The sequence below is a fragment of the Raphanus sativus genome, chromosome 8, assembly GCF_000801105.2.
Source record: "Raphanus sativus cultivar WK10039 chromosome 8, ASM80110v3, whole genome shotgun sequence".
Lineage (NCBI taxonomy): Eukaryota > Viridiplantae > Streptophyta > Magnoliopsida > Brassicales > Brassicaceae > Raphanus > Raphanus sativus.
In genome coordinates, this window is record NC_079518.1 from 814547 (window position 1) to 839253 (window position 24707).

The following is a 24707-nucleotide window of genomic DNA, read 5'->3' on the forward strand; positions in this document are numbered from 1 at the left end:
TACAACTTAGAGGTGTGAATGAAGTGGTTTTACTAGTTCAACAGACTGTAACCTCTCTTAACGCAAGTTTCAAAATCCTAGTTCTCAATATCATTTTGCTTATACGTTGAAATGCTTCTAGAAGTAACGATAATTTATTTGTATACATCTTTGACAACACTTACCGTCATCTATATGCCACTTTTAGTTTGTATTGTATGACTTTTTAGCTTTACAAATGGTACAAACAAGAGTTCAGAGATACTCAACAGGGAAACCAACGACGGGGTTAATCTCAGAGGCCAGAGACCGTAGCTCAGCCACTTCATCGTCTGTCAGACTCCAACCTATAGCTCCCGCAAACTCTTTGGCTTGTTCCGCATTCTTGGCTCCTGGGATCGGTATCACGTTCCCTTGTGCCACCAACCAGTTCAATGCTACCTGCACACAACAAAACAAAAGAAACGCACGTAGGCTATACTGTCACGGTTTACTCAACTTCAAACTGACCCTTGCAATGTGATATCAACAAGTGCTCTAGAAACATTTGGTCTCAAATGATTTAGTTCTGTGGATTAACTTGAAATTGACAAGAAGTAACAATACAATAAAAAGGATAGATAAGGAATAGAGAAAGAACCTGTGTGGGAGTTTTGGTGTAGTTTTCGCCTATTTGTTTGATTCTATTAAGCAGGGGTTGAAGCTGTAATCACAAGTCATAATTAGTGAAGAACCTCGCAGGATTGTCCTACTTTATGATAACTTATCCATAGGTACATTCATTTGTGGGTGTGTGGTGTATATGCATCTTCTCAACACAACACTTACTAGAGTAAAAAAGCAGGATTAGAAGACGGTTTGTAACAGTATGTCAAGGTATTACCTTTGTTAAAAATTCACGAGTATAAATGCGACCCCGAGGACCTGAAGGTGGGTTCTCTGGGGTGTATTTACCAGTTAGAGCACCTGCAGAAAAAAGAAAAACAAAAAACAAAACAATAGGATCTGTCTGTATGCAACTTTTCTAGAGAATGATGGACATAAAGGAAGGTTGATAAAGGAAAAGCACCTTGAGCAATGGGGGAATATGCAATCAAAGTGACTCCAAGCTCATCACAGGCAGCCTTCACACCAGTCTGCTCTGGAGCTCTGTATATCAAACTGTAGTTAACTTGATTTGAGGCCAGAGGGATTCCTCTCTTTTTCAGTCTCTCATAAGCATCACGTAGCCGCTTCTCTGAATAAAACGCAACACAATACAGGTGAGCATGATATAGTTTCTTATTTAACAAAGGAAAACTTACACAATTATCCTCCTGATTTACATGTCTTTTACTTTCAAATGAAAAAAAAAAAACAGACTGAAAAGAGTACCACTGTAGTTAGAAACACCAACAGCCTTCACAAGTCCTTGCTCAACAGCATCCCCAAGACCATCCAGATATCCTAAAAGCGAGTTTGATATGATTACCAAAAGCAACAAGACTCTTAGTTCATCAAAGTTGTCTTCAATGCTTGTGTTAAGGAGACAAAAAACAAACCTTCATTTCCCCATAATCCCGGCCTGAGATGAAACCAAGAGAATGATGAGACTGTTCCTCAACAAAGTTATTACTCTTTTAACGTAATATAGGAAAACATACCAATGGAGTTGATAGAGATCCACAGAAGAAAGCTCAAGCCGGGCAAGGGAATCTTTAAGAGCCGAGATAACACTCTCACGACCCAAACGCCAAGGCAAAGCAGCATACTTGGTTGCAACTGAAACCTCAGCTCCGGGATATCTCTCTTTCCTCTCCCTGATGAACCTATTCACAAAAACGCACAAATGAACAGTCAAGAAAGAACCTCTTTGGTGAATACAGAGTTTACAAAAAAAAAACGCACCTTCCTAGAAGAGTCTCAGAGCTTATAGCACCCAATGAAAACTAGTGGGAACAAGAATGTGAGATTCAACACGTAGGTCTTTTAAAACAGAGCAACAATAAGCTTTCTTTTTCTCTTACCTTGGAACCATAAACTTCAGCAGTATCGAAAAAATCTATACCGTTGTCAAGACTGACATCGAAAGCACCTTTGGCAGCCTTCAATTTCCTGTCTACCATTACGTAACATGAATAAAAAAAAAAAATTCAATTAATAATCATAACACCAACAGAGATGAAAAATCAAGTACTAAGTTATATTTGGACAGACCATCCCACTGGAAATCATTCCAGTAACTGTTATCACCCCATGACCACACTCCGATGCCAAGCTTCGTCACCTTCAGATCCGAGCCACCTAGTTTCACTTTTGACTCTTCCGTAATCGCCGGAGCTACGGAAGAATCTCCCGAGGCTACTGCTGCTCTCACCAGCTTCCGATCGAACCTTCCTCTTCCTCGAGAGGCTTCCGATAGAACGTAGTTTACAGGGAAGCTGAAATGCGTAGCCATGGCCATTGGGGGTGTGTGTGATGTAATTTTTTGAAACTGGAAGAAGAAGAAGAAAGAAGAAGAGGTGAGAGACGGTTAAACTGACACGTAGGATGTTGGCGGTCCGGACAAAATCATTGAACAAAATTAAAAAAAAAAAAAAAAAATTTAATGTTACTTTCACCGTATTGGGCCAGCCAGAGCCGCCAGCCCATTAAATTTTTACTACACAATTACACTGTCAGCGGCCCGCTATCATCTTCATCTTCTTCATTTGTGATTCGGCGGCCAAATTGGAATTAGGGTTTATAACATATTTCTCGAATTAAGTTTTGAACAGTTTTTGCAAAACATGTTCTGTCTTAGCGAGCTGGAAGATACAGTAAGAGTGCATCCGTCTAACCTTGGCAGCCCCCTCGAAGATGCCATTAAGACAGAGCTTAAAGAGCTGTTCTTGGACAAGGTTTTCTCATCGTTGCCCTTTCTAATTCTGTTCTTGTTATACATACACACACACACACACACGCTAATCTTTATGAAACTTTGATGTTTTTTTTTGATATTCAAAAGGTGTTGTCCATTGGCCTTTGCGTATCGATTTACGACATTAAATCAGTCCAAGGAGGGTTTGTTTTACCCGGTGATGGTGCTCCCACCTATAAGGTCTTTATATATTCGAATTTTATTTTTTTAAAGCTTTTCACATGTTTTGATGTTTAATACCTTTCGTCTTGTTCTTAATGATTTTGTAGGTACGTTTCAGAATTGTAGTGTTTCGTCCATTTGTTGGTGAGGTCATAGCTGCAAAGTTCAAAGAATCTGATTCCAATGGCTTACGCTGTGAGTACTTACTACTTAAACTTTTTTACTATGAATATTGACTCATAAGTTGGCTTGTTATATGCTTGTTATATGATGATATTATTATTATTATGGCTATTTTTATTCATACACAATACTTATGATTCGATCTATACCTGGCAGTAACACTTGGATTCTTTGAAGATGTTTATGTGCCTGCTCCACTTATACCCACACCTAACCGCTGTGAGCCTGACCCTTACAATAGGTATTGTAAAAAAAAAATGTGTGTCCTGCAGTTTATGAGCTTTTTTTTTTTACCTACATATGTATACTTCAGTGTATCATACAAAGTAAAATGTTTTAACATTAACAGGAATCAGATGAGATGGGTGTGGAAATATGGAGATGACGAGTTTATTATCGACGATTCATGTCAGGTTAATTTATTTTGTTTGGTTCCCAAGTTACTCCTCACGTGTAATTTTTTTTTAAAGTGGTTAACGATGTTGTGAATAAGCAGATCAAGTTTCGAGTTGAGAACATCAGCTATCCACCTGTTCCAATTGAGCGAGCAGAGGACGCAAAGCCTTTTGCTTCTATGGTGGTCACTGTAAGTTTATCATCCTCTGAACTCTGAAGCTACTACTTTTCCACTTGATTATTATATGACAAAAGCTAGTTATATAAAAGCCTCCTGATTCCTCCAATAATATATTATAATCTTGTGAAATGTGCAGGGGACTATAGATGATGATGGCTTGGGGCCTGTTTCTTGGTGGGAGGCTTGTGCCCCGATTAGTGACGACGACGAAGATTGAGAGAGACCTGAGCAAAACTTCTATCTCCAAATTGAAGACCTAGAATTGTTTAGTTGGGAAATTTTACGCTGTTGCCATTGATCGAACCTGGTTACCCGCGTTACATAACCACTGTACTACAACAGACATTTTTTTTGCCTAGGCCTTTTTCTTTTTGTAGTATATATAAAGAAAACAATGTGATTGATTCTTGTGCTCATAGCAATCAAAATAAGACTCTATCAAGATTTTAAACAATAAAAGGCTTTTCTCACCAATGTCATCAGTCTACGCGATGACCCATGAGCAGACATCACTCCTGAGAAAGCTACAGGCTATAACTCCCTGACCAGGAAAACAACTTATCTATAGCCGCAGAACTCTCTCCTTTCGTTGACTTACAATGGCATGCCCCAATAACAGTTGGATTGTCCTTTCAATTTAATTTATTTTGACTCTCACACGACTTATATGGCGCGAAAAAGGATTGAGAGGCTCGATCCAGTTTATCCATTATCGCATTCTTCTGATTCGATAAAGTGATGCCCGATTGCCAATGGGGGTAATGAGAGAAGGCCCAAAAGTTCTAAAAACGCGCCAGGTAGGGTCGAACCTACGGCCTTCTGCTTAGGAAACAGACGCTCTATCCACTGAGCTACAGGCGCAACACATCAGGAATTGGTATTTTGATCACACATTATATTTATATACAAAAGGACAAATGAATTAGATTCACTTCATTTTTAAAAGATGGATTTGAAAACTCAAGAACATATAAATATAGTTACAGTCTAAACTTTGCCTAGGCCACAGCTATATCGCTGTAATTAATTCTCTTAACAGAACTAAAAAAACATAGACATAAAATTATACTTTCAGAAAGGAAATTAATATACTACTAATGTACTAATAAAGATGTAAGTTTGTGTTATTTAAATAATCTTACAAAGGGAGACAAGATGTTGTGATGCTTCACGTGTTAATGTGCCTTTTACTTTTTAAACCGACCAATCAAAAATCATAATTCGCTTTTAGTGGCAAATTATAGTCATGACGTCCTCAGACTTAAGTTCATCCTATGCTCTTTCATTTGATAGAGAGAGAGAGAGAAAGCTTCATCTCCGTCATTAACTCATTATCTCCTTCTTCGTAACACGCATTGACTCTAGAAAGTCGCCCCATAACACATCATCAAACCATACATAGAATCCCACTCACAGCATATTTCTTTCTTCAGATTTCAAAACCAACCCGATGGACGACAAACCGGATCCTCGACCCGGTCCAAATGCCGATCCCACTCCCTCCTCCTTCCACCGCCGATCTCGCTCCGACGACATGTCGATGTTCATGTTCACGGATCCGCTCATCTCCGCCGCGGCACCACCTTCCTCCGACGACCTTCCCTCCGACGACGATCTCTTCTCTTCCTTCATCGACGTCGACAGCCTCTCCTCAAATCCAAATCAGCCAATCTCATTTCCAGATCACGCCGCCTTTCCTCCGTCCTCCTCGTCTCGTCCTCGCCACCGTCACAGCAATTCCGTCGACGCCGGATGCGCAATGTACGCCAGCGACGAGATCATGGACGCGAAGAAAGCTATGCCTCCTGAGAAGCTCTCTGAGCTCTGGAGCATCGATCCCAAACGCGCCAAAAGGTTGAATATTTTTTTTATATATTTTCTGTTATAACCGAATAAATCAATGAGAATTTTAAAATTATTTTGGTTATGAATCACAATAAAACTTAGGGATTGAGATTGATTTTGCAGGATCTTAGCGAATCGTCAGTCCGCAGCTCGCTCCAAGGAGAGAAAAGCACGATACATTCAAGAGCTCGAGCGTAGAGTCCAATCGCTTCAAACCGAAGCCACCACTCTCTCTGCTCAGCTCACTCTCTTCCAGGTAAAAGCTCTGTTTTTCAACAGAGTAAAAGTATTAAGTAAAGATCTTTGCTCTGTTTCAACAGAGTAAAAGTAAATATTTTTGCTATGTTTCAACGGTGAGTTTAAGTGTCTTAATTCAATGTTATTTGACTTATCAGAGAGATACAAATGGACTAGCAAACGAGAACACAGAGCTAAAGCTCAGGCTACAAGCAATGGAGCAACAAGCTCACCTTCGTAATGGTAATATTACAGAGTCTAATTCCTCTGTATGCGTTTTGATGTCTGTGATCTTTAATCTCTTGCTTTTTTTTTGTTAGCTTTAAACGAGGCATTGAGGAAAGAAGTGGAGAGGATGAAGATGGAAACGGGAGAGATCTCTAGTAATTCAGATTCGTATGATATGGGAATGCAGCAGGTTCAGTATTCTCCTTCAACGTTCATGGCGATACCACCGTATCATCATGGCTCGATCAACAACGGCCAAGATATGATGCAGCAGATGCGAGGGTTCAATCAAAGCCGTCCGATGGAGATGTCGAATTCTCAGAGCGTGTCGGAGTTTCTGCAGAACGGACGGTTGCAAGGTCTAGAGATAAATAGCAATAATAGCTCGAGCTTGGTTAAATCTGAAGGACCTTCGCTCTCTGCTAGTGAGAGTAGCTCTGCGTATTGACAAAACAAAAAAAAAGACTAAGGGGGGCTGAGAATTACATCTGTTATAGGATTTTGAATTCATTTGATTTGATTCACTTTGGATTATTTATCAGTTCTTTTTTCTTATTTAGTTGGAGTTAGAAATACCAAGAAAGGAGGTACAGTATAAAGATTTGTGTTGGTTTGATGTTGTTAAGTTGGTCACTGTGAGTTGTATTGTTTTGTTACTTCCATTGTTTGTTGTTCAAGAAACACGGAGATTCTTAATAAATTCGTTTGATTTGATTCACTTTCGATTATTTATCGATTCTTTTGATTTGATTCATTTGATTTGATTCATTTTCGATTATTTATCGATTCTTTTTCTTATTTCTTTTGGAGTAGAAATACCAAGAAAGGACCTATAAAGATTTGTGTTGGTTTGATGTTGTTAAGTTGGTCACTGGGAGTTGTATTTGCTTTGTTACTTCCATAGTTTGTTTGTTGTTCAAGGAACACGGCTTAATAAATTCGTTTTTCCCTTTGGAAAGAATGTTGTTTGTTTGCTCCGTTTTCTTTTATTTTTATGCATGACGTCCCACATTTTTCAGTGAAAGATTAAAAAAAATAAAGAGCTCAGGATGGTGGCATATCATCTTGAAATCAGATGAGAGCGAAGGACCCAACCTTCGTTAAACCATATTTCTTCACAGCTCAAATGCACCAGCCGGTAATCGAACCCGGGTCTGTACCGTGGCAGGGTACTATTCTACCACTAGACCACTGGTGCTTCGTTGTTTATCAAGTTTCTGTTACCTATTGAAACTTTGGAGTATAGTTGACAATTCTCAAAATGTAAAGTAGAAAACAATTGGCAAGGACAAGGATAATTGAGTAGCTTATAGCCTATATATACAAATCAAGGAGCCTTAAAATCAAATACATGTGTCCAGTGTGTATGAACATAGCCTCAACTTTAGAGTACAGTTGTAACACTGAATCCAAAACTGAAAATAAACTGCTAAAGGATCTCATCAAAGCTGTGTTTCCCTTCCCTCCCTAGTCCCTACTTTCTTCCATTTTCCATTACAGTGTGGAAAGCTGTTGATTTTTCAGTCTCCCCTACTTCCCTTACTATGCGACTTTAAAAAGAGAACAACAAACAAACAAAAGGAAATTTGAAAAGTTTTTCTTTCTTCCTTCTGAAAGATCTCTGATACAAAAGAAACATAGCAACGTTCACAGCTTTAGGCTTGAAAATCTTTATTTGAGTTCCATACAGGAGCCGCCGTCTTTTGCACACCACCACCATCTGATAACACTCCGCTTCCATTTTCAACTGCTATTAGCGGATCCTTCTCGCTCTCTTTCATCTGCCAATCCCAATAAGTAACATCAGTTTCTCTCTTCTTTCAACATTACCCAAAATCAGCAGACCTAGAGACTTTTACCAACCAAAACAACACCCCCTATGATACGGTTTCTCATCTAATTATTTATCTTCTTGTACACTGACTTAACAATTAGACTAATATCACTTTTCCCATTTCTATACAGTCAAATCTTATGGAGAAAAAGGTTTCTTCTGTTTAAATCAGTAGGTGACTCTCTTTTGATATGTACCAAGGAACAATTTACTGGAGTCCAGCACTCAATAGTATTTAAGCTTTTATAAATCCAAACAGAAAGATATTAGCTAGAGGAAATATATACCTGAGGCAATTGGGTTGATGTTTCACTTGCCTTCTGCTGAGTCTCAACCGAGCAGAAATAGGAATAAACCACCATTCCAATCACTGCCACCATAATGCCAAGAATGTTGCGCCAGTTGAATGGGTCCTTCAGCAACACGTATCCAAATGCTAGAACCAGGCATGTTTTCAGATGTCCGAGCACCTGATATGTGACCGGAGACGTTTTCCCAATTACCAGAAAAGTGCTGAAGTTTACAGACACTGATATGAGGCAGGATAGGACGATGAAAAACTGCAGTAAAAAAAACACACGAGTTAATATATATATATCGAATAAATAAGTTGGGTAGATTCCTTGGAAGATTGAGTCTTACCACAACTTGGGAAGTGTACTTGAAAGCAAACACATTCTGGTTGGTTAGGAGCCCATCTAAAAATGGGCCAGTGACGAAAAGTGTCATTGCTTGATAAGGGCAAGACTGATAAAGAAGTTGCGTGGATGAAACTTTGAACTTCTTCTGGATGGTATTTGTCATCTGTGTACAATTGGTTAAGTGAACACCATCGAATTGGCATAAGATCAGATATAAAGGTTCAAAGATAAAGCAAATGAGAAAAGAATGGCTAGGCATAGGATACAATTTGAGCAACACAAGTTGTGATAACAGCCAGCAGAGACAAGACAGAACCCCGCATATTAAGCTGAAGATCTGTGACGGTTGCAATCCCAACACCAAGGAGAAGGATGGTTAACGAAAACTGAATTTTTCGACTGCAAACATAAAGTAGTTATATAGTTAACAAGACCATAGGAAAAGATCTATAGATGATGTCATATAAAATGGTATCGGCCAACTTAACAACCACTCAAGTGTAGTAGAAATGTACAAAAGGTAAGACAGCTTTGAAGTGCTAACCTGAACTTTTTCCTGAAGAAGAGGGTTTCCAAGAGAACAGTACAGGGGATGATTGCTAGTTTTGTCATCTAATACCAACAGAAGAGAAGACGGGTTACAAAAAAAACAGATCAAAAGGAAATCATCATGTAGGAGCTGGAATAACAAAGCAATACCTGGTAAAAACCAACGGAATTAAAGCCCAGGCTGAGGTTCAATAGTCCAATAGAGATCCCATTCAATATCCCAAATCCCATCACGGCTCGTGGATCAAAAGGCTTGTGTTCAAACATCTTCATCCATAGTGCCACATGAAGGGAACAAAACGTGACCAAAAGATGCCAACTTGTCAAAGTAGTCGCTGTAATTACAGAACAACAAAAGTAAGTAGAGATAGCTTATAAGATCAAAATAGCATATAAGCAGCTATGGTGAAGGAAGCTTCAAAAAGAGTTGATCAGCGACTTTCTCAGTGTAAACAGTTAAATACTACATAAGAATGGCCCGAGAATCTGCCTCCCAGCAACAACAACCAAAACAAATTGAGTCTCTCAGAAAAGAAGAGCCAAGAGATAACAACCTAACAATTCCAAACATAGTATAAAGTAAATGATCTCTCTAAACTATCATTCAACTCATACGCTAAGAGTAAAAACATTCAGCACACATATAGAAACTATTCTCCGCAGTAACATGGAGAATCAATCCAAAAGGAGAGTTGAAAAAGGTTACCGAAGGTGAAGCCAAGGGTGCTAATAAGGGCCTTGTTGCAGATCACGATCGACACAGACGACACAACGGATAAACTCAAAGCGCCGATTGTTCCCAGCTGGAACTTCTGCCCCTCGCTCATCTTCCCCTCTCCTAATTCTTTATTTTTTTTTTTTGCTCTCTCTCTCTCGCTTTCAATCACGATCTACGATGATCTATCAACCAAAAAAAAAAAGTTCACATCGATTCCGAATCATAAGCTAAGCTAGTAGAAACGTTAAAGAAACACGAACCTTATTCGTGCTGCATAACGTAAAACGTAAAATGCGAGAGGATCGAAGCTATAGGTGTCAAATGGGCGGGTCGTCCATTGGTCGTCCACGTCCATATTTAAATGGACTTAATATGGACATACCCATTTTTACCATGGGTTATTAATGGACAAAATATGGATGACCATTTAAAAAATGGTCTTTACGGGTTTTGGGTTTCATGGACATGGGTTGTCCAATGGACAAAAAAAATCTAGGGTTTAAAAAAAAATTGAGTTTTTCTACCAAAACCGAGAAATCGGGTTTTCTCACCAAAATCGGGAAATTGAATTTTCTCTGTCAAAATCGTAAAATCGCACAAACTGTAAAATCGGGGGTTTCCGCGAAAATTGAGAAATTTGATTTTCCCGCCAAAACCGAGAAATCAAATTTTTCCGCTAAAACCGGAAAAATCGAGTTTTCCTGCCAAAATCGAGAAATTGAGTTTTCCGCTAAAACCGTAAAATCGGGTTTTCCCGCCGAAACCGAGAAATCGAGTTTTCCCGCCAAAACAGAGAAATCAGATTTTTCCGCCAAAACCGTGAAATCTAGTTTTCTCGCCAAAATTGGAAAATCGAGTTTTCCGCTAAAACCGTAAAATCGCCAAAACCGTAAAATCAAGTTTTCTTGCCAAAACTGAGAAATCGGGTTTTCCCGCCAAAACCGGAAAATCGGGTTTTTTCCACCAAAACCGGAAAATCGGGTTTTCCCGCCAAAACCGTAAAATCGGTTTATCCCGCCAAAACTATAAAATCGGGGTTTCCCGCCAAAACCGAAAAATCGGGTTTTCCCGCCAAAACCGTAAAATCGGGTTTTCCCGCCAAAACCGTAAAATCAGGTTTTCCCGCCAAAACCATAAAATCGGGTTTTCCGGCCAAAACCGCAAAATCGATTTTCCCGTCAAAACTGCAAAATCGAGTTTTCTTACCAAAACCACAAAATCGGGATTTCCCGCCATAACCAGAAAATCAGGTTTTCCCGCCAAAATCGTAAAATCGAATTTTTCCGTTAAAACCGCAAAATCAAGTTTTCTTGCCAAAACCAAAATTGTTGTATTTATGGATTATTTTAATTTTATGAACTTGTATATATAATTATAGGCTTATAAATTATAGGCTTATAAATTAAAATCTAAAGTTTTCTTATATGGTCTATTATGGACTCTATGGCAGCCCATAAAAATATGGGTTTTAGTGGATATGGTTCTTAATGGACATGGTTCTAATGGACATGGTCACTCTTTGTCCACAAACAATAAATGGACAAATGGATACGGGTTAATGGACGTGGACTCGCCCAGTTTACAGCTATAATCTAAGCTACGGAAGCTCAACTGCAGCAAAAAAAAACGGAGAAATTCAAAAGTCGTTAGATAAACATTTTAACATAAGTTGGAGAACGAACAAGATATAAACCCTAGATCTGCCGTTATGATAAAGACAGAGAGATCAGAATATTAGCTGAACGGAAATTGAGGAGACGCGAAATGAAAGATGGAGAAGATAAGAGGGAGAGGGAAAGCTCACGGGAGAAGGGGGGAGAGAGAGAGATAATTCAAAACTTCGACGGAGGAGAAGAGATTCAGAATCTGTGTATAAATCTGATGGTGGTCTGCACTCACCACCACCGTTCAGAAGAAAATAGTGAGAGAGAGAGAGAGAGAGAGAGTTTTCTACGTTGATACTTATAGGCCCCACCAGAAATTAACCGCGGGTTAAATCAAGGTAATGCTGCTTTTATACGGAAGCTATTATATTAACTGTGTCTGAAGAGTTTTATAAAATACTAATACTTCTTGATGTACAAAAATTTTAAAAAAAATTCTTTAAAAAGTAATTATAAAAATATAATTTAAAAATCATTCAACCAGTCATTGAAAAGACTGCAAAACCTAATTAGTTATATTTCAGTAAAACTAAAAATAATATAAAATATCAAAATTTCATTGAAACAACAAATATTTTCTAAAATATCATCTATTACAAAACGAAATGAATAATATTTTTAAAAACTTATATGATGTTTTCAAATTTTGGTATAAATTTCTAATTGATATACTATAGTAGAGAAATATTCTTAAATAATATTGAACATTTTTCTATTCCGACATTAGCTAAAAAATATCAAAATAATACTAATTGAAAATTTTAAAATTATTTTATATTTACATTTAATGATTAAGATTTAGAATTAATATTTAAGAATAACGTCATATAATGATTTTAATTTTTAATCAGTGTTTTGGGTGAGATTTATATTTTTGTAAGCTATTTATATCATAATAACTTTTTACGTTAGTTGTGTGATTTTGATTGAAACTTTAAATATATTCTTAATTTCTGGATTTAATATGAAAATTTCAAATATTAAAGAACATAAAAAATATGCTAGATCTAATTCATTAGAAAATGTCACAAGCCGGCCAACCAACCGACCGACAAAGCATAATTTAAATACATATCCTCAAATCATAACAAAAAACGACATTTTGGTATTTTTCTCAAAGTATAACGGTTTTGGGTATTTAATAAAATGGAGTTTAATGAAAATATCAAAGAGAAAACAAACAAAAAAATAGACCAAGCAAAACTCTTGTGTTGTGTTATTAGCAGAGGCTTGGGTAAAACTTTGAAGTTGACTTGAAAGCCACAGCGTCTACGATGACCTGCACCGACTTGGTATCTGTCTGAGTTTCCTTCATATTGGTGTTGCATCCCCACACCCTCACCGCAAGCCTTCGTGATTTGGGTGATGATTCTTTGAAGTAGGTTCTGTACCAACTGATCACATCTTTCTTCTCTATGCTTCTTAGTTCTTCTGCTTCTTTCTGGGAGTAATCAAACACGTACCTGTGACATCATAGTTTACTCTATGCTGTCAGTGAATTGACCTTTTATATAAAATATACACATCTCATATTTCAAAACCCTTGAGATCTTTTACCTTTTGTCAACAATCTGACTCCATAACTCATTTGTCTCAGACAAGAGAGAGGGATCCTTTTCCAACAATTTACCAATCAGACCACTTCGATAATCTTCAAAGGATTCTTCATCCAGTTGTTCCTGCAATTAAAACTCAAACAAACATTTTTGGAATGAAACGGAAAAAGCTTTAACAATCTTAATTATTTTTTTTTTTTTACAAACTTACCAGCATCCCTTCAATGTCTTTTATGAAATTGTCGATTCTCCCGAGCAAATGAACTGGACCGTACTTGGAAGATTGAACACAGAAACAGAATCCATGGACACGGTAAGTTAAGCGAGGACCACACTCGACAACATAACCAAGCTGCTCCTTTGTCCTACAACCAAAACGCATTATTATATATATATGAGAAAGACTATTTGATCTATAAAACAAGCTTGATAAACATGTGATGACTAACCTCAACTGATTGAACAATGGCTCTTCTATGATTTCACTAAAAAGATCCACCACAGCTTTCATTCTTGTTGACTTAGCTTCTTCAGGCTCGATTTGATAGTAAAGCTGCAAAACAGGATTTCATGTTCGAATTCATAACCACGACTATCTCTGAGAAACCTACTATAGCTTCTACTTAGCTGACTCTCATCACAAGAACAGTCATTTTTTTTCGTTTTACCTCGACTACTGAGTTCGTTTCAGATTTGTTCTTCACATTGACATCTCTTACAAGTTTGGCACTCAGAGGGAAGCACGTTATCTGCTCTCCATGTCTGGATTTGACTGGGAGCGGCTCAACTGTCAAACTGTTTTTGAATATGTTTGAGATGTTCACTGCTTCGTCTTCCGACAAATTACCATGGCACAGAGCCTCGATAAATATCTGCAAGCATAACAAACGTTTTATCTAACCTTTGCTCGATCTAAACAAAACCAGAGAACAATCGCAAAGGCAAGTAGTCGAGTGTTAAGTAAAACGGAAATCCTGGTTGTTGCAGAATGTTACCTGAGAGCGGACTTCAGGAATGAAGCTGTTGAGATCAGTGAGAGACAAATCATTTAGTACAGACAACTTCTCGTCGCTGTCATAGATTCGTTTACACAAGAGTTGCAGTCTCAAGTATGTGGAGTGGTTCAAAGGCTTCATATTGGTATTTCTAAGCCCTCTCTCCATGTTTTCTTTTATAACCTGCAAGGTTAGATAGAAAAGTTATCTGCGGATCAAGAAAGAATGAGAAGAGATTGACACAAACGATGAAAATTTTCACATACCTTAAATCGGTCCAGGCTTGGCATGAAGGATTTGGCTATGGCTAAGATTTTTACTAAGAGAGCTGGAATTTTTTCGTTAAACCCATACACTTTAAGCTCTAGTTTATCACCATACATAGATAAAGAAGTTTCCAGTTTTGCTATACTGGCCTGCAAAACATCAGATGTTAAAGTAAGTAAAAAAAAACATCTAAAAAGATCATCCTGAAAGGTAGTGACTTGCCTGGTATATGATCTCATTTAGCTCATCTTTCAGAAGGTTGATAAATAATTCCGTCAAAAGGCAGTTCTTCACACTGCCATATGCCCCCTTCAAATTTATGCGGAAGTATGTATTTGCACGGGGAACCTTGAACGTTTCGTCAAGCTTGTACCAGAACTTCATTAACGGTTCATCAATTATACATTTAGGGGGAGACTGACTTTTGGGATCCCCATCAGAATTAATAGCTCGGATGGAGAAATCAGAAGGGATGAATTGGTTTTCTGAAGGGAGATGCAAAGATCTATCCACTTCTGAAGGATTGCTCCATGTTTCCATCAACGACAATGGAACAACTTCTTCTATGTAATGAGAACCGAACCAAGGCTCAGTTTGGAACTCTGAAACAAGGAAGTTTTCAAAAGAAAGATAGTGAGAATATGCAATACCAAAAGTTATAGACTCAACAAATCTCTAAAGTACCTTCTGACTTGATGGATTTTGAAACAACATCAATCCTCATGTTTTTTGGTATGAAGAAACCCATGAGATCTTCTATCATTTTTGGATCCCATGTCTGGTATACATAATCACCATAAATAATGTGCTCAACCGGATAAGCAAGCATATTCTCTGCAACAATAACACGTTCAATGGTTACTTTAAACCCCCATGATGATTTACATAGGCTTTACATCCCAACATAATAAGTTAACCACCATTAACGCCTCCGAATGACCATGTAAGTACAAACCTGAAAGCTCAGCAGCATAATCATCTGCAGCCTGCTCCTCGGCATATCTAAAATCCATGTTTCCAATATCTTGGAGTTCCTTGAATATCCATTCTTGTGGTGACGCATTACGCAGTAACTTGAGATATTGATAGACGTAACCAATGATGTCATAAATCTGTTTATAGAAGTTGTCATAAGGTCCAATGAGTAACATAATGAATTAAAAATAGAGAAGAACAACAGTAAATAAAGCTATATACAGTTCAAAACGATTGAAATAACCCCTGCATTAACTTAGTTAAAAGATAATCACATACCTTCTCTAAACCAGAGTCAGTGAGATTTATGGACATTCCAAAAACATAGGCCAAAGACGAGCGGTTAATTCCATCATCTCCAACACCAGCAGACAACGAGGTTGCCCAGCCTCTACCTTTAAGGAATGATAGAAGACTTCCTTTGCCCTCTGAAAAAGATAATGGTATATACAACATTCTTCAGTATGCAGTTTACATGCACAAGAACGCTTTAAGAAAGCAATATATAAACGATAAAAATTGATGTGATTCCTAACCATGTCCTAGTAGATGTGCTAGATAGTCCTCCGGCTTCTTCACATAGGCATGGCGAAGAGGAGGGAGAGTCCATGTCAAATCAAGAGTATGAACATCTTTAACGGCTTCTAGGCGATATAATTTACCCCCTTCCCAAATAGGACCTTTTGCCTCCAGTGTTGGCCTAATTTTGGATCCGTTTTTAACATCGCCAAACAGTTCTACAACCCAGCTTTCAAGTACATCGAGAGATTCTGCAAGAATTTATAGGTAACCATAAAATTACAATAAACTCAAGAGCAACAAAGCCAATGTATATGAATCCAACTAATGTTTTTCCAAAGTATTAGAGCGAAAAAAAAACACATCATAAGCCTAAAGAAAATACCTCCTCCGATGACAACGAGTTTCATCAATCCACCGCGGTAATATTCCTTGTATAATTTCACGATGCATTCCCGTAGATCAACCCCGTTTTCCATTGCACCACTCAAGCTCTTCTTGTTACCTTACAGAGCACACAAAGGGACAGATTAACATTAACTATTTCATGATTACTTTTAAGTGCGGCAAGAAAGTTATACCGACAAGTCCTTACCCCATGAGAACCTATTAAAAGGATGACCCTTTCCAGACGTATAGCACTGTAACTGCTGCAGACGGCATGCATCATTTTGGAGGGCCTGGTTAAATTCTATAAGTTTGGATCTTGTTAGAAAGACATTTTTAATTATATAAGACGTTAATTTAGTTGAACATTGATTGAAGATGAATCTTTTGATATTTTCTAACAAAGGAACTAAGGGTTTAGTTAACAAGAAGTACCTGAATCAACAGCAAGGACTTCTCGTTCCATGGCTTCAGTCTTCATGAGCGGTGCAACAAAAAACTGAGAAAACCTATGAACAAGAAGACAAACCAAGGTCAAATAACTGTTTCAAAGAATAAAAACCTAACATCAAGCTCAAATATTTCCTATGGAAAATGTTCTACGGCAAATGATTTCGGTAAAATGCAGGTGACCACATATTAGGGAGACAATTGACGTTTAACAAGCAAGAACAATAAATAGAACTATGCATCTTCATTTACTGTATCATCACAAAATTAAGCAATCATAACAGCTCTGCATATGGACACATATATCGCCTGTCTTGGTAAATTTACAGCAGTTGACAACTAAAAAGACAAGTGAAGCAGCAGCGCAACCAATGTCTGTACCTTTTCAAGGCACCTTGAAGGAATTCTCTCTTGACTTCAAAGTGATAGCACGTGTGCTCCATTTCAGTGTATGCGTTAGAGGATCCTCCATGCTTAGACAAGTAACTATCATACTAGAAGCCAAAAACAAAGTCAAACCCAGAAGATACATTATTCAAACAAAACAAAATATGTACTAAACGTTTGAAAAAAAAAACCAATCATCATCAACTATGCTTACTTCATTCTCATCGGGAAACTCGGTGCTACCCATAAAAAGCATGTGCTCTGCACAACACATAAACATGAGAGTGTGATTCAAATAGTCAAACTGTAGTAATAGTCTCATACTCAAGAGAAAGATGAAAAATACCAAGAAAGTGAGCCAAGCCTTGCGCCTCCGGAGGATCCAAGAAGCTACCCATTGCAACACACATAGCCGCAGCTGCCTGAAACGCCATACGAGTTCAAAATCAAAATTTGACAAAGAGTAAGAAAGGATTCTAATATCTTAAATCGAAAAAACCTTTTTGGTCTGGTGATCTCCTTTCCCTTCTACTTCATCCTCATCTCCTTCCTCATCTTCCTCGTCATCTTCATCATCTTCATAGCTTCCGTCACTATCTTCTTCTTCTTCTTCTTCTTCTTCTCCGTCCTCCTCGTCGTCTTCATCCATTTGAATCTGGCCATCTGCCGGGAAGCCTTCGGGATAAATGTCTGGATCGTGAATGAGGAGAGCAGACAATCCGTTCTCCAATTCAATGACTCTGTATAACCTCCGATCGTTGGGTGACTTCACCACTACATTGTCCAAGGTCGAAACGGCTTTCGTCTCAGGCATTGTTGTTCTCGTTCTGAGAAGATAGAGCGACTCGTGAAGAAGCGTAGCAGCTGCAGCTGCAAGGGTATCTCCTTGTTGGTTAGGTCTTGCTGCTGCGGCTGCTGCTGTACGCAATGAATCCGATTCCGCCGCTATTGCCCTCTCCTGAATTTTCGTTTTATTATATTAAAAATAAAAAGGAAAAATCACTAAAACGCAATATCAAATGTGAAATGTTGCCAAAACGACATGCATTGCTGTTTGAAAGAAGTAAACAGCAAGAAAGGTCTTCGCCTCTGATAATCAGTGTAACAAACTTAACTGGCCTTTTATCTGCAGATTGGAGAATCTAGTGGTGATTTCACATAGTTAAAACATTTTTGTTTGCAATTTTTTTTTTTCAAATTTTGCCAATCAGATCATGTTTTGTTCTGATACAACATTTTTCACAGGCTTTGCAAAAACTTAAGAATTCAAAAATCATTTTTCATCTCTCAATCAAATCGTTTTCAAAAGCTAAAGACATATTCATCAAAAGATTTAGAAGACAAAGTTGCCCTCTTCTGCAGCTGAAGAGAACACCCCATCTTCCATCTCACGGAGGGCAGTTGCAGTTGAATCATCTATCCCCAGTAGATATTGTAGCCTCGACACTTTTTCAGGCGCAGGTTTGGGATCACTCTTTGAATAAATGTCATACAGATCAGACAGTTCCTCTGCGACTTCCCATGACAGTGGCTCAGCCGGTACAGCTTTGTCGCATGCCAGTAAATCATTCAACGACGAGACCTAACACACATAGAAGAAGCATGCACCAAATCAGTCTGATATATCTAAGTGCTTATGTCAAGATAAGAGAGAAAGAGAGGAAGACTTGCATACCACTCCTTTACGGTTTCTTTGCCTGAGTAATGCTACGGATTGGATCAGGGAGTTTGACAGTCTACTCCTAGCAAGATCATGGACAACGCTCTTCGCCTTTTCAACATCGATACTGAGATCAGACGGGATGGTCTCGTAGACTTCCGTTTCATCGAACTCGCCTGTTCCTGATGAGAATATATCATTCACCGTCTTCTTGAATAGCTTCTCTCTCAGACTCACAGCGATCATGCTGTCTAGGCTGACGTTTGCTTCCTTGAGCTCACGTATTTGCTTTATGTTCAGTCTTCCTTGGTTAACAGCAGTTTCTATCGCGTTCGCCATTTTTGTGGTCGTTATGTTCTTTATAACCTTCTCAGCTTGTGGCTGAGGTAACCCAACTTGTTTCTGCAGCTCGTCTAACTGCTCTACTCTAGCTTTTGTCAGTTGCCCATCAGCTAAAATCACTTCAGCTTGTTGCCTGAAAGCCTGCTCGGCTAAACCTACGTGAATGTTGACTATTTCTTTCGAAGTCAATCCGAGAATCCCACCGAGCTGATTGAGAAGCAAGTACTCTGAGTCGTCTCTCTTTGTTGTGATCTGGGCGCCAAACGGGATTCTTGTGACCTCTCCCGTTACACAGTAGAGCAGGTACGTTTTGTAGAGATCGATCCTGTCTCTGTCGGGAAGGTCATCTTTGAGAGTTATCTCAGTCTGGCCAGGCTTTCCCATCTTCTCGGAGAGTTCTTTGTCAGGTCTTGTCTTTTTGAGCGATTCAAGGGATCCCCATTCCTCATCTTCGCCATCTTCTGCTTTCACTTGAACAGGCTCTTCAGGTTCCTTGTCAGAAGATTCTCCCTTAATGTCAGCCACCATTTCAGTCACAACTAACGTGTTGAAAGCAATCATTTTCTTGAGCTCCTTTGCTGACTCGGTGCGGTTCTCTGCCGCCCTTGCTCGTCTGATATAGTTTGTGAAAACCCTACGGGCCTGCATCAATGAGGATTTTTCGTTTCTATCAGAGACACCAAATCCTAGTAGAAAACATGGGAAAAGCAAAGAGAATGATACTCACAGCCTTGCTAGCAATAGACATGGCAGTCTCTCTGGATAACCGAAGACCATGAGCAGCCTTTCTTACTGATTTGCGAGTTTCAGCATCATAACCATCAACTCCAGAAGAAATTGCTTCTCTGACAACCTGGAAAAATGTAACGAATAAGTATCTGTACGCAAATCGTCCGGTAACAAGGCAATTAAGTTGAGATGTGGCCGACATGAAGTTATTGGAAACGGATTGAAAACAGGTAAATACGTACTATTAAATATTAACACTAGAGTTTTTCAAAAAGACAGCGGTGAAATTGCAGTGCCAAGACGAAAGACAATGGGAACTAACAGGGATACAGAAGGGGGCTTATAAGCTGGTTTACCTTTTCAAATATGCTTCCACAGATTTCTGCATGAGCTGCTTCAATAGTTTGCTGAGGAATGCAGAGCATGACTCTTAACCTTAACAAAGCAGCAACATTGTCATCGCTCAGCTCTCCATCAGTAACATACTGTTGAAGCTTCTGCCTATAGATTTCTGAAGAAGAGAAGGTGACTGTTAGATGACTGAGAATAAAAACTCCAATAAACATTAACTGTTAGATAACAGCATGTAATCAAAGGAAAGTGCCGCACTAGCTGGAAATCTGTTAGCCCCCAAATCCACAACATTTAAAGCTAGTTTGCAAAGTAAGGGTCAAGAAGGTTCGCAATCAAATTGAGAAGATTCTAGTTATTCCATGGACCCCATCTATTCTATCTTTGGGCGATTTAGTGGCAATTCAAACTGTGTAACTCATGTATAACATAACAGCATAAGATCAGGTGGTCCCATATTACCTTCATGGATTGCGCTTGCCTTCTGTGCATCAAAGTGCAGCTCTTCGCATAGCTTTTGAAGGTATTTTGCTTTACTATCTTGTGCTTCAAGGTCACCACTAGTAACAGCGTTAGCAAGTCTTTTACGGTACGCCTTGGACGTAACATCAACACTAATAGCTTCAGCCTCTCGTGTTCCCAGTCCGAGTATGTTTCTCAGTTGGCTCATTGCCACAAGCTATTATTCAGTACAAAGATGATCAGAATTCACATTACATGGGACTGAGATAGAAAAAAGAGTCTGAAAACATGCTCTGTAATGTACTCAGTTTACTATATAATAACGGATATAAAACTGGTTTTAGTTTACCTTGTTTTCTTCAATGCGTCCACTCGATAAAGCATCTGTAACATATGCTCTATAAAGGAGCTTTAAATCATCCATCCTCCTCTCAAAATCAGAATCACCACCTAAGCCACAGGCCCACAGACATCCGAAGTTAAGCGCCTAAAATTACTACTAAGAAAGGGACTTCAAATGCATCTTTACCTATCAAAGATATAGGGCCAAGACCCCTTGCAAATTGATCTGCCTCTGAATGGCTTTTCAAGGAAACCAGTAGGTTGTTAAACTCGAGTACTTTTTCGAGCTCTTCCACAACGAGTGCCATACTCTTCCTGCATAAAAACAGATCAATAAATGAATAGCATTGTAAACTAAAATAAACTAGACGATCCAATTTGGTTTCATTGTTTACTAAAATAAACTAGACGTTCCAGTTTGGTTTCACTGTTCAAATAACCGGGATACAAAACGCCTAGAGAAATACAATCTCGTGCCCCCCATTTAAATTCCCACTAAATAACTATTTAACTTATCTGACTATAATACTGATTATATTAAGAGCTACTACACTAAAGGAAACGATCGAAAAGGTCAGTTTTTTGTAAAATCAAACCTCAAGGTAAAGCAAAAAAAACATTAACGTCTTCTTCACATGTATCATCATTTTTCCATATATTTTTCGATACATGATTCAATAATACAATGCCTTACACTGCTCGTGTGCGGGATTTTAGTACGCTAAGTGCTGATGAAATATTCTCTATGGCCACTGTTCGTGTATGTTCTCTAAACAGATCTTCAGCAAGCTGCAAGGGAGAAGAAACTGTCAGAAGAACAATAGCCAGTGGCAGCAAGAAGTCAATAACGCAAAGAGATAAGAGTACCTCATCAGAAAGCTTGAATGATAGTTGTGCTTTTCTTAGGTCCACAAGGTTTTCTACGTTAATATCTGCAAGAACACGTTACCCAACATAACAATGTAAGTTTCCATGAAAAAGCTAAGCCGTATATACGATCAATTTCAAACGAAAAGTATTATAGTTTCGTGCCGAGTATTCAGACATCTTGCTATGAGAAGAACATTACAAAACCCGATTTCAAACCACCTCAGGCAAATTCCTCCATTCTACAAGTGTAACATTACTTAATATCTTTAAATGAAAAACATGAATAACATTACCTCTACCAACTAATTTCAACCTTTCGGCATAGAGCTGCTTTGCATTTTCACGAATAGCAATCTCAACCTATACACAAGATTAACACATTAGCGGAGACCTTTATATTACCAAGTTGGGAGTAAGGTGCCAAAATGCACGTTGCAAAAGGTACAAATATTCAAAATCACAGATTCAACATAATTGGAAATGCCTACCTGAGCATCTGTGACCTTCAGTACTCGCTTCCAAGGCAAAAGGAAGGATGCAGCGTCTCCAAACACAAGAGCTGAAACATATACAAGCCTCATAAATGCCTGCACCGGGAGCATACAACTTGTGATCACACTTGTGCTCTCTTACTGAACCAAGCTACAATACATAAACGAATACTAGGGGACTAGAGAATCACCCGACGCTGTTCTGCATCACCTTCACGCTCTCCAGTCTCAAGCCTTTGCCTAAAAATCCTCCGACCAATCTAGACCAAAACCAAAGGAATGGGTAATCATACATTCAAGATCCTTCTGAATCAACAGCAAAAGGCTAGGTGATAGATAATTCAAACAAAAAAAGACACCTCCATGTGCATGGAGGCTGCATCAGGGTCGTCTATTCCCAGAGCACTTTTGAATTTGACTATCTTCTCCACTTCATCTCCTTTAAGAGACTGTCCTTCAGCTGGAAGCACGGAAGTTACGTACCTAATCAAGATTAAGATATCATCAACTAAACAACTCCCCCACACTAAGAGTAAAAAGAGGGAGACAATATCAAACTCAACTCACCGGCAATATATATCACAAATCTCAGCCTGGAATGCCTCGTCTCCTTTGCTAACACCATACCTGCAACATATAAGAAAGGATCAATTAATTACACTTGGTCCCTTGTTCAATTAAGGATCTATATGATCTTCAAAAATTCAAGCAAACCACTAACCTAGAAGCGATCTTTTCAATATCATCCTTCGTCACAGAGCCAGGATCTTCAATCTCAGCAACGTAATTGTGCAAACCGATGGCAGCCACCTCCGGCACGGCGGAGTTCAGCGCATAGACGGCAGCTGCACCGGCGGCTCCAGCTGCAGCAGCCGCACCCAATGCAACGTTCCTGGAGCCAGCCAGCCGGAGGCCAAGGCCGTAACCAGAAGCTAACGTCGCCGCGAGAACAACAGCAGAAGTCGCCAGCCTCACCGGCGGCGTCATTTTTTCCACAATCGGTTGCAGTCCGGTGAGCTCCTTCTTATTCCCGTGTACATTCGATTTCTTCGCCTGCGCGGACACCAACGGTTGTTCGGAAGAAGTGGCTGCGCAGCGAGGGAACGAAACTCGATAACGGCGGCGAGACGGAGACGGAGACTTCGATAAACGGAGAGGTAACGGAGTGAGGAAGTGGCAGAGTAACGGAGACTGAGGGGAAGGTGGGACTGGAGCGTTGATGGCGGTGATAAGCGAGGGATTCATGGTTGGTTCCCCCTCTACTGTGAAGAAGCTCGTAGGGTTTAACGCGATTTGGAGAAGTGAAAGAGAGAGGATAGAAACGCGGAGGAAGAAGAGGGGAAAGGGATAGGACTTTTAAAACTTCATGACGTTTTTAATAATATGTTAAACACTGCGTGCTGTTTTTACTCAACGAAAGACATCAAGAAGTTAAAATAAAAAACAACTAGATTTTAACCGCGCGGAATTATTTCTTTTGTAATTTCTTAACTTTCTAATCTATGTTATTATTTGTAAAATTTTTTTATTATTTTACATTTTCATTTAAAAAATATGATGGGCTTAGTGTATATTGAAAATAAATTTTATTTGTATTAGGTTCCACTATTGTGACATAAACGTAAGAGTGCTTAATATTTTTAATTTAGAATATATATAAACAACTAAATAATATTATTAGATTTTTTGAATTAACCAATCATTAAAATATTTTGTTGTCATAATGCTTGGTGTTTTTATCAAAATATTAATGATACAATGGGATAGGATATATTGTTAAAATCATTTAGAAATAAAACATATATTGGAAAAAGTAATAACACACATCAAAAATGTAATAAATACAAAGTTCTATATAATTAGTATAAATAGATGTCATTATATAGCTACATATATCTATACAGTTTAAAAATATATAAATACAATGGCTACTCCAAATACAAAAATATAAATACCTATTTGTTTGACAAAAGAAATAAATTCTCACATATTTTTTTTACCAAACACATTTTTGCATTACACATTTGTCTCCAACAAAGTTGTTTTTGATAATTTTTTTGTTTAATCATGTTTGTGTTGTTAAATAATTGGTCCAGAGCGAAGTTCATTTTCTGTTTGCATCAACATAGTGCATGAAAATGATTTTTTCACGCTTTCTTCAAAATTTTGATCAACAAAAATCAATGGTAAAATAAAAATCGATGGTAAAATAAAAACGATAGTAAAAACAGTGGTAATTTACATTATATTCAATAGGCTTAGTTTTGTATTTAAAGTAGAATCAATGGGCTTCAATAATGCGTTGGATTTATGATTTGCTTAAAAATAGGAAAATGTCATTGGTTTAGAAATACGTGGTGAGTAATTAAAAAAACTCCAGAAAAAGCAATGACATTTTTTTGTAAATA

The 24707-nt window shown here is 38.4% G+C and overlaps 6 protein-coding genes and 3 non-coding genes across 10 annotated transcripts; 2 read left to right on the forward strand and 7 right to left on the reverse strand.

The window, feature by feature from the left end:
- Positions 1-124: 124 nt before the first annotated feature.
- Positions 125-2498, reverse strand: LOC108822530 (uncharacterized oxidoreductase At1g06690, chloroplastic). Its single transcript, XM_018595640.2, has 10 exons — positions 2176-2498; positions 1986-2077; positions 1867-1907; positions 1623-1787; positions 1521-1543; positions 1354-1425; positions 1049-1216; positions 863-945; positions 620-682; positions 125-420 (listed from the first exon to the last, which is right to left on the reverse strand). Exons 1-10 carry the CDS (start codon positions 2420-2422, stop codon positions 235-237), a joined length of 1140 nt encoding a protein of 379 aa, XP_018451142.2. The 5' UTR covers positions 2423-2498; the 3' UTR covers positions 125-234.
- A 167-nt stretch (positions 2499-2665) lies between these two features.
- Positions 2666-4259, forward strand: LOC108820853 (uncharacterized). The gene is made up of 7 exons (XM_018593873.2): positions 2666-2858; positions 2966-3058; positions 3148-3235; positions 3380-3464; positions 3573-3636; positions 3720-3809; positions 3937-4259. The coding sequence occupies exons 1-7, from the start codon at positions 2748-2750 to the stop codon at positions 4015-4017; spliced, it is 612 nt and encodes a 203-aa protein (XP_018449375.2). The 5' UTR covers positions 2666-2747; the 3' UTR covers positions 4018-4259.
- A 330-nt stretch (positions 4260-4589) lies between these two features.
- On the reverse strand, positions 4590-4661 carry TRNAR-CCU (transfer RNA arginine (anticodon CCU)). The gene has a single exon. It is a non-coding gene; the product is annotated as a tRNA-Arg (tRNA).
- Positions 4662-5073: 412 nt separating this feature from the next.
- On the forward strand, positions 5074-6828 carry LOC108819522 (transcription factor RF2b). The gene is made up of 4 exons (XM_018592577.2): positions 5074-5654; positions 5769-5901; positions 6041-6125; positions 6203-6828. Exons 1-4 carry the CDS (start codon positions 5251-5253, stop codon positions 6556-6558), a joined length of 978 nt encoding a protein of 325 aa, XP_018448079.2. The 5' UTR covers positions 5074-5250; the 3' UTR covers positions 6559-6828.
- Positions 6829-7150: 322 nt separating this feature from the next.
- On the reverse strand, positions 7151-7234 carry LOC130499314 (small nucleolar RNA snoR114). The gene has a single exon (XR_008938192.1). It is a non-coding gene; the product is annotated as a small nucleolar RNA snoR114 (small nucleolar RNA).
- Positions 7235-7237: 3 nt separating this feature from the next.
- On the reverse strand, positions 7238-7308 carry TRNAG-GCC (transfer RNA glycine (anticodon GCC)). The gene has a single exon. It is a non-coding gene; the product is annotated as a tRNA-Gly (tRNA).
- A 383-nt stretch (positions 7309-7691) lies between these two features.
- LOC130498911 (UDP-xylose transporter 3-like) lies at positions 7692-11811 on the reverse strand. The gene is made up of 9 exons (XM_056992745.1): positions 11657-11811; positions 10113-11463; positions 9841-10034; positions 9285-9469; positions 9130-9197; positions 8852-8984; positions 8587-8748; positions 8232-8504; positions 7692-7891 (listed from the first exon to the last, which is right to left on the reverse strand). The coding sequence occupies exons 3-9, from the start codon at positions 9959-9961 to the stop codon at positions 7766-7768; spliced, it is 1068 nt and encodes a 355-aa protein (XP_056848725.1). The 5' UTR covers positions 9962-10034; positions 10113-11463; positions 11657-11811; the 3' UTR covers positions 7692-7765.
- A 685-nt stretch (positions 11812-12496) lies between these two features.
- Positions 12497-18032, reverse strand: LOC108833983 (nardilysin-like). 2 transcript variants are annotated; one of them, XM_018607358.2, is made up of 19 exons: positions 17552-18032; positions 17399-17474; positions 17267-17313; positions 17047-17159; positions 16651-16724; positions 16424-16519; positions 16214-16333; positions 15846-16079; positions 15589-15737; positions 15290-15446; positions 15019-15168; positions 14557-14936; positions 14334-14483; positions 14068-14250; positions 13741-13944; positions 13522-13625; positions 13284-13437; positions 13074-13195; positions 12497-12979 (listed from the first exon to the last, which is right to left on the reverse strand). In XM_018607358.2, exons 1-19 carry the CDS (start codon positions 17864-17866, stop codon positions 12736-12738), a joined length of 3072 nt encoding a protein of 1023 aa, XP_018462860.1. In that variant the 5' UTR covers positions 17867-18032; the 3' UTR covers positions 12497-12735. The 2 variants fall into 2 exon arrangements, with proteins under 2 accessions (XP_018462860.1, XP_056847998.1); XM_056992018.1 differs by lacking the exon at positions 13741-13944.
- Positions 18033-18315: 283 nt separating this feature from the next.
- LOC108822553 (protein TIC110, chloroplastic) lies at positions 18316-23613 on the reverse strand. Its single transcript, XM_018595668.2, has 15 exons — positions 23021-23613; positions 22867-22926; positions 22659-22782; positions 22491-22559; positions 22297-22395; positions 22102-22168; positions 21806-21870; positions 21633-21727; positions 21126-21253; positions 20946-21046; positions 20597-20813; positions 20140-20294; positions 19782-19907; positions 18728-19696; positions 18316-18634 (listed from the first exon to the last, which is right to left on the reverse strand). Exons 1-15 carry the CDS (start codon positions 23542-23544, stop codon positions 18386-18388), a joined length of 3048 nt encoding a protein of 1015 aa, XP_018451170.2. The 5' UTR covers positions 23545-23613; the 3' UTR covers positions 18316-18385.
- Between the last annotated feature and the right edge of the window lie 1094 nt (positions 23614-24707).

Excerpts from the sequence above, each read along its gene's own strand:
- LOC108822530 (XM_018595640.2), bottom strand. The coding sequence starts at position 2,422 with ATGGCCATGGCTACGCATTTCAGCTTCCCTGTAAACTACGTTCTATCG. Across the intron at positions 2,078-2,175 it reads GAATGATTTCCAGTGGGATG|ACAGGAAATTGAAGGCTGCC; the intron begins GTCTGTCCAAAT and ends ACGTAATGGTAG. Across the intron at positions 1,426-1,520 it reads GGGATTATGGGGAAATGAAG|GATATCTGGATGGTCTTGGG; the intron begins GTTTGTTTTTTG and ends ACTCGCTTTTAG.
- LOC108820853 (XM_018593873.2), top strand. The coding sequence starts at position 2,748 with ATGTTCTGTCTTAGCGAGCTGGAAGATACAGTAAGAGTGCATCCGTCT. Across the intron at positions 3,059-3,147 it reads ATGGTGCTCCCACCTATAAG|GTACGTTTCAGAATTGTAGT; the intron begins GTCTTTATATAT and ends ATGATTTTGTAG. Across the intron at positions 3,637-3,719 it reads TTATCGACGATTCATGTCAG|ATCAAGTTTCGAGTTGAGAA; the intron begins GTTAATTTATTT and ends GTGAATAAGCAG.
- LOC108819522 (XM_018592577.2), top strand. The coding sequence starts at position 5,251 with ATGGACGACAAACCGGATCCTCGACCCGGTCCAAATGCCGATCCCACT. Across the intron at positions 5,655-5,768 it reads GATCCCAAACGCGCCAAAAG|GATCTTAGCGAATCGTCAGT; the intron begins GTTGAATATTTT and ends TTGATTTTGCAG. Across the intron at positions 5,902-6,040 it reads CTCAGCTCACTCTCTTCCAG|AGAGATACAAATGGACTAGC; the intron begins GTAAAAGCTCTG and ends TTGACTTATCAG.
- LOC130498911 (XM_056992745.1), bottom strand. The coding sequence starts at position 9,961 with ATGAGCGAGGGGCAGAAGTTCCAGCTGGGAACAATCGGCGCTTTGAGT. Across the intron at positions 9,470-9,840 it reads CACCCTTGGCTTCACCTTCG|CGACTACTTTGACAAGTTGG; the intron begins GTAACCTTTTTC and ends CTGTAATTACAG. Across the intron at positions 8,985-9,129 it reads TTCTTCAGGAAAAAGTTCAG|TCGAAAAATTCAGTTTTCGT; the intron begins GTTAGCACTTCA and ends TTATGTTTGCAG.
- LOC108833983 (XM_018607358.2), bottom strand. The coding sequence starts at position 17,866 with ATGCCTGAGACGAAAGCCGTTTCGACCTTGGACAATGTAGTGGTGAAG. Across the intron at positions 15,738-15,845 it reads AGCACATCTACTAGGACATG|AGGGCAAAGGAAGTCTTCTA; the intron begins GTTAGGAATCAC and ends TATCTTTTTCAG. Across the intron at positions 15,169-15,289 it reads TTATGCTGCTGAGCTTTCAG|AGAATATGCTTGCTTATCCG; the intron begins GTTTGTACTTAC and ends TTATTGTTGCAG.
- LOC108822553 (XM_018595668.2), bottom strand. The coding sequence starts at position 23,544 with ATGAATCCCTCGCTTATCACCGCCATCAACGCTCCAGTCCCACCTTCC. Across the intron at positions 22,560-22,658 it reads CAGCCTCCATGCACATGGAG|ATTGGTCGGAGGATTTTTAG; the intron begins GTGTCTTTTTTT and ends GTTTTGGTCTAG. Across the intron at positions 19,908-20,139 it reads GTGGAAGCATATTTGAAAAG|GTTGTCAGAGAAGCAATTTC; the intron begins GTAAACCAGCTT and ends ACATTTTTCCAG.